This window comes from Glycine soja, chromosome 6, assembly GCF_004193775.1.
Source record: "Glycine soja cultivar W05 chromosome 6, ASM419377v2, whole genome shotgun sequence".
Taxonomy (NCBI): Eukaryota; Viridiplantae; Streptophyta; class Magnoliopsida; order Fabales; family Fabaceae; genus Glycine; species Glycine soja.
This window is the reverse complement of record NC_041007.1, coordinates 45,536,340-45,550,182: the sequence shown is the minus strand read 5'-3', so window position 1 is coordinate 45,550,182 and position 13,843 is coordinate 45,536,340. Positions and strand designations below refer to the sequence as shown.

The 13,843-nt window shown below is 33.3% G+C and overlaps 1 protein-coding gene across 1 annotated transcript; it reads left to right on the top strand.

Annotated features, from left to right (window-relative positions):
• Positions 1-8,231: 8,231 nt before the first annotated feature.
• Positions 8,232-11,330, top strand: LOC114417194 (O-acyltransferase WSD1-like). The gene is made up of 5 exons (XM_028382317.1): positions 8,232-8,482; positions 9,136-9,708; positions 9,908-10,261; positions 10,652-10,789; positions 10,925-11,330. The coding sequence occupies exons 1-5, from the start codon at positions 8,297-8,299 to the stop codon at positions 11,087-11,089; spliced, it is 1,416 nt and encodes a 471-aa protein (XP_028238118.1). The 5' UTR covers positions 8,232-8,296; the 3' UTR covers positions 11,090-11,330.
• The last annotated feature ends 2,513 nt before the right edge of the window (positions 11,331-13,843 follow it).

Below are 13,843 nucleotides of genomic sequence, written 5' to 3'. Positions count from 1 at the left end.
GTCCTGCTTGACCATAATTTTGTTCTTAAATTTTCTAAATGTTCCTTTGCGCAGAAACAGGTTGAATATCTTGGCCATGTTGTGTCTCATAAGGGGGTTGAACCAGTAGCCTCTAAAATTGAAGCTATTCGACAATGGCCGACACCACGCTCGGCTAAAGCTGTCAAGAGTTTTCTCGGACTTGCCGGGTTTTATCGGCGATTTATCCGCCACTATGCCACCATCGCCGCCCCTTTAGTTCGACTAACTACGACGGACGCTTTTGCCTGGACCCCCCAGACTCAAGACGCTTTTGATCAGTTGAAGACGGCCCTGTCTACCGCTCCGGTCTTAGCTCTCCCGGACTTCACGTCCCCATTCACTGTGGAGACTGACGCTTCCGGTAGTGGCATGGGAGCCGTGCTCACCCAGAAAGGCCACCCTGTGGTGTTTTTCAGCAAACCGTTCCCTCCCAAACTCGCAGTGGCTTCCACCTATGTACGAGAGCTAGTTGCCATAACTACCGCGGTAAAACGGTGGCGGCAATACCTGTTAGGACAACGTTTCATCATCATCACGGACCACCGCAGTCTCAAGGAATTACTCACCCAAGTAATTCAAACTCCCGAGCAACATAAGTACTTGGCTCGACTTTTGGGATATGATTATGTGATTCAGTTCCGTTCAGGACACCAAAACAAGGTCGCCGATGCCTTGTCCCGACAACGGGAACCAGTACCCTCCCAATGCTTAATTCTTTTTGTTCCTTCTCTGACCTTCCTGGATGAATTACGACGCCAATTAGAAGCTCACCCTGAGTTCTGCCGCCGGAAACAGGAAATTAGGGACACACCTGATAATCATCCTGCATTCTCCATTACCCAGGATTTGCTTTTAACAGGTGGGCGCATTTGGCTTCCTAGGGACCTCCCAATCACGACCACATTACTTCAGGAATATCATACTACTCCAACCGGGGGTCATGCGGGAGTCACAAAGACACTGGCCCGAATTTCCGAGAATTTCACTTGGTCTGGTCTCAGGGAGGATGTCAAGCAATTCGTGGCCAACTGCTTTGATTGCCAAGTCACTAAATACCAGACACAAAGGGTTGCCGGGCTACTATGTCCCTTACCGGTGCCCCATCGGCCCTGGGAGGACCTTTCGTTAGACTTTATTGTAGGGTTGCCGGCGTATCATGGAAACACTACAATCCTTGTGGTGGTGGACCGTTTTTCGAAAGGGATTCACCTGGGAATGTTACCAACATCCCACACAGCTCATATGGTGGCATCTTTGTTCATTGACATGGTGGTCAAAATACATGGGGTCCCTCGTAGCTTGGTTTCCGATAGGGACCCCCTCTTTATTAGCCGATTTTGGCAAGAGCTGTTCAAAGCTAGTGGTACTCATTTACGCATGAGCTCTGCGTATCATCCCCAGAGCGATGGGCAAACGGAAGTGCTTAACAGGGTAGTGGAGCAGTATCTCAGAGCATTTGTCCGTCGGCGACCCAATAGGTGGGGAAAACTGTTGCCATGGATTGAGTGGTCCCATAACACGTCGTGGAATGCCGGCACGGGAACAACACCATATGAGGTCACTTTTGGCAAGAAGCCCTTCAATTTCCCTGAGTATATCACATGGTCTTCCAATGTTGAAGCAGTGGAGCATTTACTGACTGACCGAGATGCTACCTTCCAGACGATTCGCAAGAAACTCCTTAAGGCGCAGGAGATTATGAAGAGGCAAGCTGATAGTAAGAGACGCGATACCCAACATCAGATAGGCGATTGGGTTCTCCTTCGTCTTCGTCCTCTCTGGCAGACCTCAGCCAAAGGACCACAACCAACCGCCGGCAAGCTCGCAAAACGTTTCTATGGCCCCTTTCAGGTGGAAGACCGCATTGGCCCTGTAGCTTATAAGTTGAAATTACCAGACTCAGCCAGGATTCATCCTGTATTTCATTGTTCTAAGCTTAAGCCTTTTCGAGGAAATCCCGAGCAACACTCCGAGTTGAATTTACCTTCTACTTTTGTCAATGACCAACCGGTAGTATACCCCTTAGCTATTTTGGATTCAAGAAAGCACCCGACAGAAGGAACTTGGGAAGTGCTGGTTCAGTGGCAGGGACTTTCTCCCGATGAGACTTCATGGGAGGATTGGGAGCAGTTACAACAAGACTTCCACCTTGAGGACAAGGTGCGTCTATAAGGGCCGCAGAGTGTTATGAACAGAGAAGCTTCAATCAGGGACAACAGAGACATAGCAGCAAACACGGAAGGTGAACTTACAGAAAATGGGGTGCAGAAGGAACCAATAGTCAAAAGAAAGGTCAAAAAGCCCACTTATTTGAAAGATTTCATCTGAAGGTATCCAATGGAAATTGCCAGCTCACAAGATCCTCCACAATCCTCCTGCGGATGCTGCGTATCTGAGAGAAAAAGCATCCATAACAGAAATTAGTTAGATTCCTAGGATTATACCAATTCTAGAAGAAACTATTCCTTCCTAGGATCTATAAATATTATGTAAATAACAGAAGGATGAATAAGAAAAAGCTGGAATTTCTCCTTATCTCTGAAACCTCTAAAATTCCCTTCTATTCTCTGGAGGAGCTGAACCTCTAAATCAGCAGCGTTCATAACATTGTATCTCTTGTGATTCAACTGTGCAATGATTTAGGGACAACCGTGGTAATTTTTGCTGCCTCTATATTTTTGTTAAAGAAAAAATGTGTTTTTAATCTTTATATTTTTGAGTTAAACGTATTAAGGTTTTTGTACTATCATATAAGTTTGATCCTTGATTTATAAAAACACATGTAGATATTTAGTCTCTTCCAATTTTAAAATATCATGATATTTTTTTTAGAGAGGAGCCACTAAATACACATGTTTTTTTTTTTTTAAGTTTAAGAAATAACTCATCGGTATGAAATATAAAGATCTTGGCTGATCCAAAAAACAGAGATTAAAATCATATTTTTTTTGTTAATTATTTCTTTTCATTTTGCATAAAAATGTTACATGTTAAGGAAAATATATAAAGTAAGTTGGATAATTAAAAAAAATTAATAAATTAATAATAAATACTTATTGATAAAAAATCATTGTTAATGTAAAATCTGGTATATATGAAACAGGCTGAAAGAGAAAGGGGTGATACTGCTTCGTCAATCCTGTGCTATATGAATGAGATGAATGTTTCAGAGGAAAAAGCAAGAAAGAAAATACAAGACATGATAAACAAAGCATGGAAAAAGATAAATGGACACTGCTCCACTCAAGTTGCTTCCATGAAGCCATTTCTTAATCAAGCCATAAACGCAGCTCGTATGGCTCATACCCTTTATCAAAATGAAGATGCATGGTTTTGGTACCCAGGATAGAGATATCAAGAAACATATCTTATCACTAGTTGTTGAACCCCTTTAGAAGTTTATGACAACATGCATACAGTTTCCCTTTCCCACTTTTTTTGTTTTTGCTAAACATTTCCTTTGGCACTTGTGACAATATTGAAAAATAAACACCCAATTTGAATTCTCTAAGCTAGGATGATGACACTTGTAGAGTCACTATCAATAGCAATTAGGTTATAAATTGTATTCTCTCTATATCCTTTTGGTATGAATAAAAAAAAATCTGAATTGTTATAGCTTTTTCTAGTTTTTAATTGTAATTTCTTAGGAGTATAAATGATGTAACTTCTTGCACTCTAGCTATCAGTTTAAATCCAAGTGTTGAATGTGAAAGTCTTATTAGTAGATAATATATAAGTGTACATTCGTTGAGTTTGAAACTTGTTTTAATTTTATTCAACTTTCAAGACTGAGTTCATCTAAATTTTATTAAATAAAATATTATTTTAAACTAAATATACATTGTCATTGGACAGTGGAGGCTGCGATCGTTTATTTCTTGCGGTCTTTCATGAGTTTTTTTTCTAAAGGATTTACTTCAAAAACACAATTTCTATCCAAATTCACAGCATTTGCAACAATATACTAATATATATTATTTGTATGAGATTTCTTGTTATTTTTATGATTAATTACTTAAATCAGTTTAATGAATCTTCATGAGTTGATCGAAGATCCACCATGCTTCTAAGAAATGCGATTGAGCAAAAATAAACCAAAAGAAGAGCTCAAGTTTAGACAGTTCTTGTGACATAGTCCTAAAGAAAGATGAGTGGTTATAAATCATATAAATTTATTTGGACTTATACAGAAAATCATATAAATTTAGTCTCCTCATTTATAACATCACCAAACTTGTCATCATCGTCACTATATACAATTCTAGCACTCAAGAAACTTAATTATCTCATCGTTAATTAGGACAACAACTTCAATCTTGCCATTTGTTGAATAGCCACATCCTTCTCTTTAAGTAAGCAAAATAGATTACATCCTGAGCATTTCATCATTCCTTAATTACAGACAGGATTTGTGTCTCTCTTTCCTCATTTATTGCACATAATTCAGTCACATGACAAGATATCCATTTATTGCATGCACATAATTCAGTCACATGACTAGATATCCAACCTTATATATGTAGTGTATGGATGAATAATTGTTCTTGATTCATTGCTCATAAGGAAATTGTTGTTCATAAAACATTATATTCCATGAGATTAATTAGAAAATATCCAACTCCAAGTCATACACCCTTCGTCCTTTCTTTTGATAAGGATAGCTCCTATATAAAAACATATTTTCGACTTCAATTAACAAACTTATCAACGTTTTAAAAAAAACACTTATCTCCTTTATGATGTTGATTGCAACACTCAAATTTCATATGACTTGTGTTTAATTTAATCTTGATAGAATATAATATATTACAGATAAAAAAAACAACAACATAAATTTATATGATTTTCTGTATAAGTTTAAACAGAGAATTTAATTGAAACCTAAATTTGTTGTAAACTAACAATGTAAAATTACATTGTCAAAGTAAGCAAACAATCAAGAAATTCACGCAATTAATTCTAACTATTATAATTAAGTTTTTATGAAAAGTTAGAATTAATTCTAAAACAGTTGATTATAATAAACAATTTTAATATGATGTCGAATGCGCACTTTTTTTTTATAAAAAATATATGCACACAATTGAAGTTTGAATTTTATAATAAACAAAATAGGTTAAACCATGTCATATTTGACATTAAATTTATCCCTATAAAGTGAAACTCTGCATTATCTCATTCATTGATAGAGGATCATTAATTGATATTTCTAACACATTCATGATGTACGTATTGTGCACATGATAGCAATTATTGGTTTTCTTATCAATAACTAAAAATAAGATTAATTACTTTACCCTCTAAAGTGTGTTACTTTGGATTCATATGAGATTCATATAAATATATAATCTCTTTCAACAAGTAATTTTTTATACACACATCTAAAGTTGAACTTTCTATCATATATTTATTAAGAAAAATTATCTATCAATCATGTTTATTTTCACCCTTTAACACCCTTTAACTTTTTCCAGTTAGAAACCTTTTTTTTTTTTATCAGCCAAATGAAAGTATATTGATATAAATGTGAGAAAGAGGATATCAATACCAGTGGCAAGAAACAGATAAGCTCCATGCAGATAGCACAGATATGATAACCCACAAAAGTTCGTCCCCAAATATCTTCTAATTAATCGCTGATACAAAAAGGGAAAAAAGCCACCCTTATACAAAGGTATAATTAACCGACAGAAAATACACACAAGAATTAATGTCATAACCACCCAGCACAAAATTGTGTACATAATGTATTGTGCAATAACAACCCGTCTACTTTACGTGCCTGCATATATCTGTCCATTTAATGCCAACAATCCCATGCAATCAAACCTTGCGAAAATACAGCTACCAGGGTTTAAAGACCATAAAAAGGAGTTTTTGAAGTTAGGATCCTTGTTCCCCTGCTATAACTCTTTATGTATAAAAAAAAGTTTAATATAATTATGTTTTTATTCACTAAATTTGTATTTTTTTTAATTTTAATTAATATAAAAAATATTTCTTTTTAATTTTTATAAGTTTATATTTTTTATTTTATCTTACAGTTTGTTTTATCTGTTTTTTTTACTTCTTATTAGTTCCTATTTATTTTAATTTTGGTTTCTTTAACTTTGTGTTTTTCAAATTTTGGTCTTGTGTGAAAATTTACAAGGATTAAAAATGAAAAAAAAATTGAAATCTTATATGAACTAAAATTAAAAAAAGCATAAATTTATAAAAACTAAAAATAAACACAACAAATTAAAAAGAATAAAATTAAAAAAAATACAAACTTACAAATACTAAATTAAATATACAGAAAAACTTATTAGGACCAAAATTAAAAAATAAAAAACATATTTAAACCTAAAGTTTTTTAACAAAATGATACTACACCAGAATTTTATGCAAATAAAACTTATCACTAACAAATAACAAATTCAAAACCACGCGTTTTTTTTATGAAAAGGCTAATTGATATATATATATATATATATATATATATATATATATATATATATATATATATATATCAATTATAAAATAATAATAAAAAGAGAAGATACATGATACTGTACCTGCAAAATCCAACAACAGAACCAGGTATCATCTCCCCATCAAAACAATTCAACAACACTCACAGCTTAATGCATACCCCCGAGATCATCATTACAAAGATAAAACTATATTCAAAACCACACGTGATACATCCATTAATTCAACCAAGAACACACAACACAAAGGACAGAGAAAATTGAACTCCATTTATTTAAATTAGATTTTTATGATCTAATTCAATTAGTTAAACAATTAAATTATTGCGAATAAAAAAAATAGATCTCTATCTAGAATTTATATTATTCACGTAAGGGAACATGTATTATGGCCGTTTGGCCATTATTTTTCTAGGCCAAGGGACCATTGGATCAATTAATTGGGTTGAAACTGGTAGGCCATGGTTTTAGGTTGATGGCCATGATGTGGCGAATGTTTGAGATGGCCACGCACATATATGCAACATTATATGGAACCCTACAGTTTTAAAGAAATTGCAGCTAGACTGCATGCACTTCATCATCCAATTCAATTATTCAAATCATTAAATCAAAAGTTGATCGACTTTGAAAAAGATCAAGGGCTATACCAATTAATCAAGGTGTGGGAGTAATGAGTATTTGGTATTCTCACCATTAAGGTCATAACGTGTGTGGTTGGCTATACCGATCGATCACCACTGGCAGTACATGCCTAGCTCGTGAGTTTCCATTAGGAACACATCCCCACACTTCTTTTTCATGTAATTTTCTTTTAAACCAATGATAATCACTCATTAGGAGTAAAATTAAATTTTAATTCAATAGATTATTAGAAAAATATCTCTGGTCTCTTATTCAGAACAAAAAGAAATACACCCTTTTGAATACATTTTTATAATAATTGTTTTAGTTTAGATAATTAATAATACTATTTTGGTTTCTATGTAGAAGACTCCATATTATAAATAATTGTTTCTTTTGCTACAAGTATATATATCAATAACTATACGTGGAAACATGTTTTTCGTGAGGCGAACCAACCTGCGGATATTTTGGCTAAATATGGGATTAACCCTGTTACAGATGGAATGGTAGTTTTTTTAGTGTTTGTCCTAATTTCCTTAATTAGGAACGCTATTATGGCTGATGTATTGTCAACTCTTTTCCTACGTGAGTTTTAATAAATTTCTTTTGGGGTCTTAGCCCCTATTGGCCACAAAAAATATATTGAAAATTGTATACATATATTTGTTACTTTTAAATTACTTGTAAGGAAAAAATTAATAACCATTAGACACATTTCAATAATTCTGTGGCACTACTAATTGCTTACGGGACATATTTAACAATTAGTGCAATAAGTACAGATCAATATATAATTGTATACGTACATTCCATTACTCTTATATTAACTACTTTTACGGTATATTGGCATTTTAATAACCTCCTAATTATGACACTATTACTCACTTGTGTGAGATATACGAAGCTAATTATTAATGCTACAAATATAAATCGATCATTATATATAATCATATTTATTTACTTTTAACTAAAAATTAATCATATTTACACATGTGATTAATCATGTGTGATGGGTAGATGGTGGGTGGAAAAACCCACTGATATGTTTATCATTTGTCGTACAACAATGCATTGCTATATATATCATCGATCCTGGCCTGGCTTTGCAGCCAAAAGATATCTTCTAATTGAAGTGCTACTTTCACTCTCATTTCCACACACAAACTAACACAATGGACCAATTCTATGAAGAGGTTCAAGAGCCAGTGAGTCCTCATGGACATTATTTCAACAGTTCGGTGATATGTTCCTATGTTTTTGGCTTTCTTGAAATGGCAGTTCCAATTGATGACTCACAGACTATACCTTTGCTTGAAGATGTCTTCCTCCCCATCAACCCACGTTTCTCCTCTATTATGGTTCTTTCTCTCCTCCATGTTATACTACATTTACTCTTGCATTTAGTAATTAGTAGAAGTCCACCACAAAATCCAATTACGGCATAGTTATGTTTAGTCGCTCAAACTAGGATGTCTTTTTATTCCTCCAAATAAAAATTTATATTTTCTATTCTCTCAAATAAAAAAAACCACATAATGGGTGTAGTTCAACTGACAAACTTAATGCATGTTGAGTTTTGAAAAAGGACCTAAGTTTGACCCCACAAAATACTATACTCTTAGGAAAAAAGAATGAAGTTTTAAGTGTGACTAAGTTTCTACCAAAGATTAATCTTATAATTGGTTCAAATAATAAAATTTGAGATATTTTAGAATATAATTGGAGAACCTGAAACTCTAACACCAGTGATATTAAACAAAAAAAAATTAATTCTTCCATAAAAATTTGAAAGACTAAAAAATATAATTTTTTATTTAAGTACCTAAAAAATGATTTTTTTTTTAATTTCAAGGACTAAAGATATAATTAAACTTTCAATTGTTTATAAGGTTAGTGAACTCATAAAAGCTTTGTGACATGAACTAAATTAGCAACTCTCACTTCAAATTTGAATTAATGTTCATCATTCTGACCTTTTGTTTTAATTGTTCAATTCAATGCTTGACCACAGATCAGAGACCAAGCTGGTAAAATGAGATGGAAAAGGGTGCAAGTGAATCCTGAAGAGCATGTAAAGGTTCCTAGATTTCCTGAATGCAATTCAGCAGAATTGTATGACCATTATTTTGATGAATATGTGACAAGGATTCTAAATGAACGGACACCTCAGAACAAGCCACTATGGGAAGTCCACCTTATTAAGTATCCAACAAGCAATGCTGCAGGCACAATAATTTTCAAATTTCATCATTCGCTTGGAGATGGTTATTCCCTCATGGGTGCCCTTCTTTCTTGCCTTCAAAGAACTGATGACCCTTCTCTTCCACTTACTTTTCCTTCAAGAGTATCATCAAATCCGCAGCATGCAAAGAAAACCATGTTTAAGAAGTTACATTCAGTGATATCCTCCTTTTTTAGCTCCATGTTAGATTTTGGATCTAGCGTAATAAAGGCAAAAATGATTGAAGATGACAAAACACCCATAAGGTCTGGATATGAAGGAACTAAGCCTCAGCATTTCACCTTGTCAAACATATCATTATCTCTTGATCATATCAAAGCAATCAAGTCCAATCTTGGAGTGGTAAGATTAGATCAAACTAGATATTAGTAATTATGAAGAAATAGTCTATATATTAATAATAAAAAGAGTTTTTATCCAATCAGAAATGGTTTTATATGTTTAGTCATATATAAATCAACCTCTTAATTATGTCATCCAATTAAGTAAGCTAGCTAGATTAATTAATTTTTTTCTTTTCTTTATTGTGACATGAATGCAGACAATAAATGATGTGATAACTGGGATAATTTTCTATGGGATTCGGTTGTACATGCAAGAGATTGACTACATGACAAGAAAAGCAAATTCCACAGCTTTGGTGGTGCTCAACACAAGGAATATTAGAGGGTACCAATCAGTGAAGGAGATGCAAAAACCAAAGGTCAAAGGTCTATGGGGGAATAAAATTTCTTTCTTACAAATACCAATTCCAAAGCTAGACCAACCCAAAATCTCCAACCCTCTTGAGTTTGTTTGGAATGCTCGTAAACAAATCAAGAGAAAGAAACATTCTTTCAGCGTTTATCTCATAGGTCTGCTTTTGGATTTGGAGATGAAATTAAGAGGCCCTGAGGTGTGTATACGTAGTTTAGGAGTTTTTTTAATGTGTTTTTAGGGTCTAGATTCATAAAATTATACTTTATGATGTTCCAGTATTTTTTAATTTATTTTAGTAGGTTTTATGAGAAAAATTATAATTAACACAACATATCATATTATAAGTTGATATTTAATTAGTTGTTTTATTTAAATACTCTTAATGATAATGTATTTGTTTGTTTTAGATTTTTGATAAAATTAATTTTGTACCATTGGATGTGATTGAAATGTGTAAGTAAATCAAGGTGTGTGGAATTGATTTTAATAGTAAATTAAAGGGAGCCCCATATTTTGAGTATCTCACCCTTGTAACTTCCCTGCTTTATGTTGTTCAACTTCTCTAATTCATGGTTTGGTGTTTCAGGTTGCATCTAAAACCTTCTACAATACTCTGGGAAACTGTAGTGTTCTTATATCCAACATGTTTGGGCCATTAGAGCAAATGGCTTTAGCAAATCATCCTGTAAGAGGTGTTTATTTCGCCATGTCTGGTGGACCTCAGGTATTTATTGAATTATTTATTTATTTTTGGAAGTTTCGTTAAGCACTTATGACCTCAGGTATTTATTGCATGGCTCAGCTTTGGATAATTTGAGTTCTAAGGTTTCTAATAACATGCTTCTCTGTGTGGTTGCAGAATGTAAACGTAGCAATTATGAGCTATGTGGGAGAATTAAGAATCACCTTGAAAACTCTAAAGGGATTCATAGATGAACAGAAATTCAAGTTTTGCATTGAGAAAGCCTTTGATGAAATATTCAAAGATGCTATGGAGATCTATGAGATACCCAACAAAAATTAATTGGGACATATGCAAATACTGATCTGTGGTGGTGCAGTTTGTAACTTCGGAATATTCTACGAACACTGTTTATTTTTCCTTTTTGTTGAATGTCCATTGATCATATGAATTTTAATTGTATGCTTATATATATATGTTGATTGTAATTTCGCCCCGCAAATTTCAATATCATATTATATATGTTTGCTTATTTCGGTTTAAGGTTTAAATAAGATATTTAAAAAAAAATTATTTGACATCAAACTAATTATCTCTCATCAAATCGATCTATGTAGGAGTAAAGTGATATTTCTGATTAAGATTTCATGTCGAAATTGAACCAAATTGCAAATGATTGTTATTATGTGTTGTTAGGGTGAGTTTAATTTCCTCATTTTTATACCTTTTGTTAGTTTTATTGTGAGGCATATAATATTAAGTGAAATAAATGCAACTCTCGTTAAGATTATTCAAGATCTCCAATTAGCTAGATTGTGGTATTCACCTCCACTACACTCTTAAAAGAAGAAAACTTTCGTACCGAGTATTTCTAGCTAAGAATGGTATACCTTCCAAGGATTTCTCCCACCCCAAACATTCTCCCTCCTACATGTTGATGCTATAGATGTTCCATTTCCTTGTGCTTTATTTTGTTCCTTTCTCTTTGTTTTCTTTTGTCATGTACAAAAAAACGAAATAGATAATAAGATACCGCATTTTTTTTTCTCTTAAGCTTGAGAGGGAATTGTGTAAAAAAAAAAAATACACTGCATTTTCTTAAATTAATTTTTATGAATAACCATATTTTGGGTTAAGCTTGAGAGGAAACAAGGATGACAAAAGTTAGGGTTGGCTTAATGATAGAGGATTTGGAATAGTATACATAAAGTATTAAGTTCAAATTGCACTAAGACTATTGTACACAAAAAAGGATGACAAAAAAAAATCATATTCATGGATACTCACATGTAAAATCCGTCACGAATTGAGAACGGATATTAGATGGATACTACAAATAATTTAATGGAAGTTTACTCTAACGATCAAAGGGAATGAATGCCATACTATCCACGGATACTACTACTCACTAGTTAAAAATTACTCAAAAAATCTGACTTAATTATATGTAAATAAGTTATCCTAATTTTTCATACTTTCCTGTCTTCCCTTCTTTCTTAGACGTTCTTTCCACTCCACAGTCTTCACTCTGCCCTTTTATCCAACTTTCATTTGATGTTGATTCTTTGTAATTTCAAATTTAACACATAACTAATATACCAAAACCACTAAAATAAAAGGTTTAGCAACGAAATAATAAATTTATATTAATAAAGATGTGTAATTTATTCTCTATATTTATTCTTAGATCACTAGCAAATTGCAAACAATAAACAGCTTTATTAGCACCGTAAAACCATTCTTATTAGCACCGTAAAACCATTCTTGCTGCTTAATCACCCCCTCTATCATTTGTACATGATTTCTTTTTATTTAATATGTACAAGTAAGTTTTTTGAATACTGTAAAATGATAAATACATATCTACTATTTCTTCATGCTATCCAGACCTAATTCTTTTTCATAATAATAAACGAATATGATATAAAAAGGCCAATTTCTAAGCACACACTCAAAAAAGACCCAACCATGAGGACCATGGTTCTAAATTATGGTCCGCGATCACAATTGCAGTGTGAATTTGAATCACACGAAATGCGCATTGGAGCCATGCACAACAAAATCTTAACAACCTTCTACTCTACCCATAAAAAAACAATGTTCATTCCACTTTTTTTTGTCAAAAAAGATAAAGATTCATAATTCAATCTTCTAATCTAACTTATAAGTTTCAATGGTCCAAGGGTATTGCCGTATGAGATGGTGGGATATCAAATCATAAAATGAATGAAAAATTATGCTAACTTATAATTAAAAGATATACTAATAATTAAAATATTTGTATAATTCTTTCTACTTCCTGTGCAAAACATATAGTAATTTCACACCGTAACAGTCGTAATTCGCACTGCAATAATGACCACAACTGCTACCGCAATTTAGAACCATGATTGAGGACACAAAGTGTAATTACAGGCAACATTCAACTTTCAACATTCAACATTCAACGGCTCTGGTTGTGAAGCAATCAATATAAACAACTTAAGATACAACGTCTCCACCTGAATAACTTCTAGTCTTCTATGATCATTTCTCCTCCTTAATTGCTAAGTTTTTTTTCATAGGCAAATAAGGATTACATTAAAATAACAGTGGTTGCCATGAGAAGCCAGATAAGCCAAACAGAAAACATCATGACAGACCAAGCACTCTGCTGAGACATAACCAAACTGCTCTCCTATGAAACCAAACTCACATTTTTTGAACCAAAACTAGACCTCAATATTGTTAATGCTTGCATGAGAGTTGATGCAGTCATGCAAGACTCCATTATGTTCACACCTTGATGTCATGACGTGATACAATTTTCCACCCACCCAAAATATTCCAGCCCCATGAAGTCGATCCTAGATTCACTAGAAACCAACAGTTCAGTGATATGTTCCTATGTTTTTTGCTTTCTTGAAATACATTTTCTTAAAGATGTCTTCCTCCTTATCAACCCACGTTTCTCCTCTTTAAAATTGAAAACATCAATCGATATGGTTTAAATATCAATCAATTTGAAATATAGGGAGTATTAACCCATAGGATTGAAAAAGTGGTGTAAAATCTTATCAGTGATATGCGCTGGAAGCGAAATTAGTTTCTAATCCA

Coding starts and splice junctions, on each gene's coding strand:
- LOC114417194 (XM_028382317.1), top strand. CDS start 8,297: ATGGACCAATTCTATGAAGAGGTTCAAGAGCCAGTGAGTCCTCATGGA. Junction 10,262..10,651: donor TGAAATTAAGAGGCCCTGAG/GTGTGTATACGT, acceptor TTGGTGTTTCAG/GTTGCATCTAAAACCTTCTA. Junction 10,790..10,924: donor CCATGTCTGGTGGACCTCAG/GTATTTATTGAA, acceptor GTGTGGTTGCAG/AATGTAAACGTAGCAATTAT.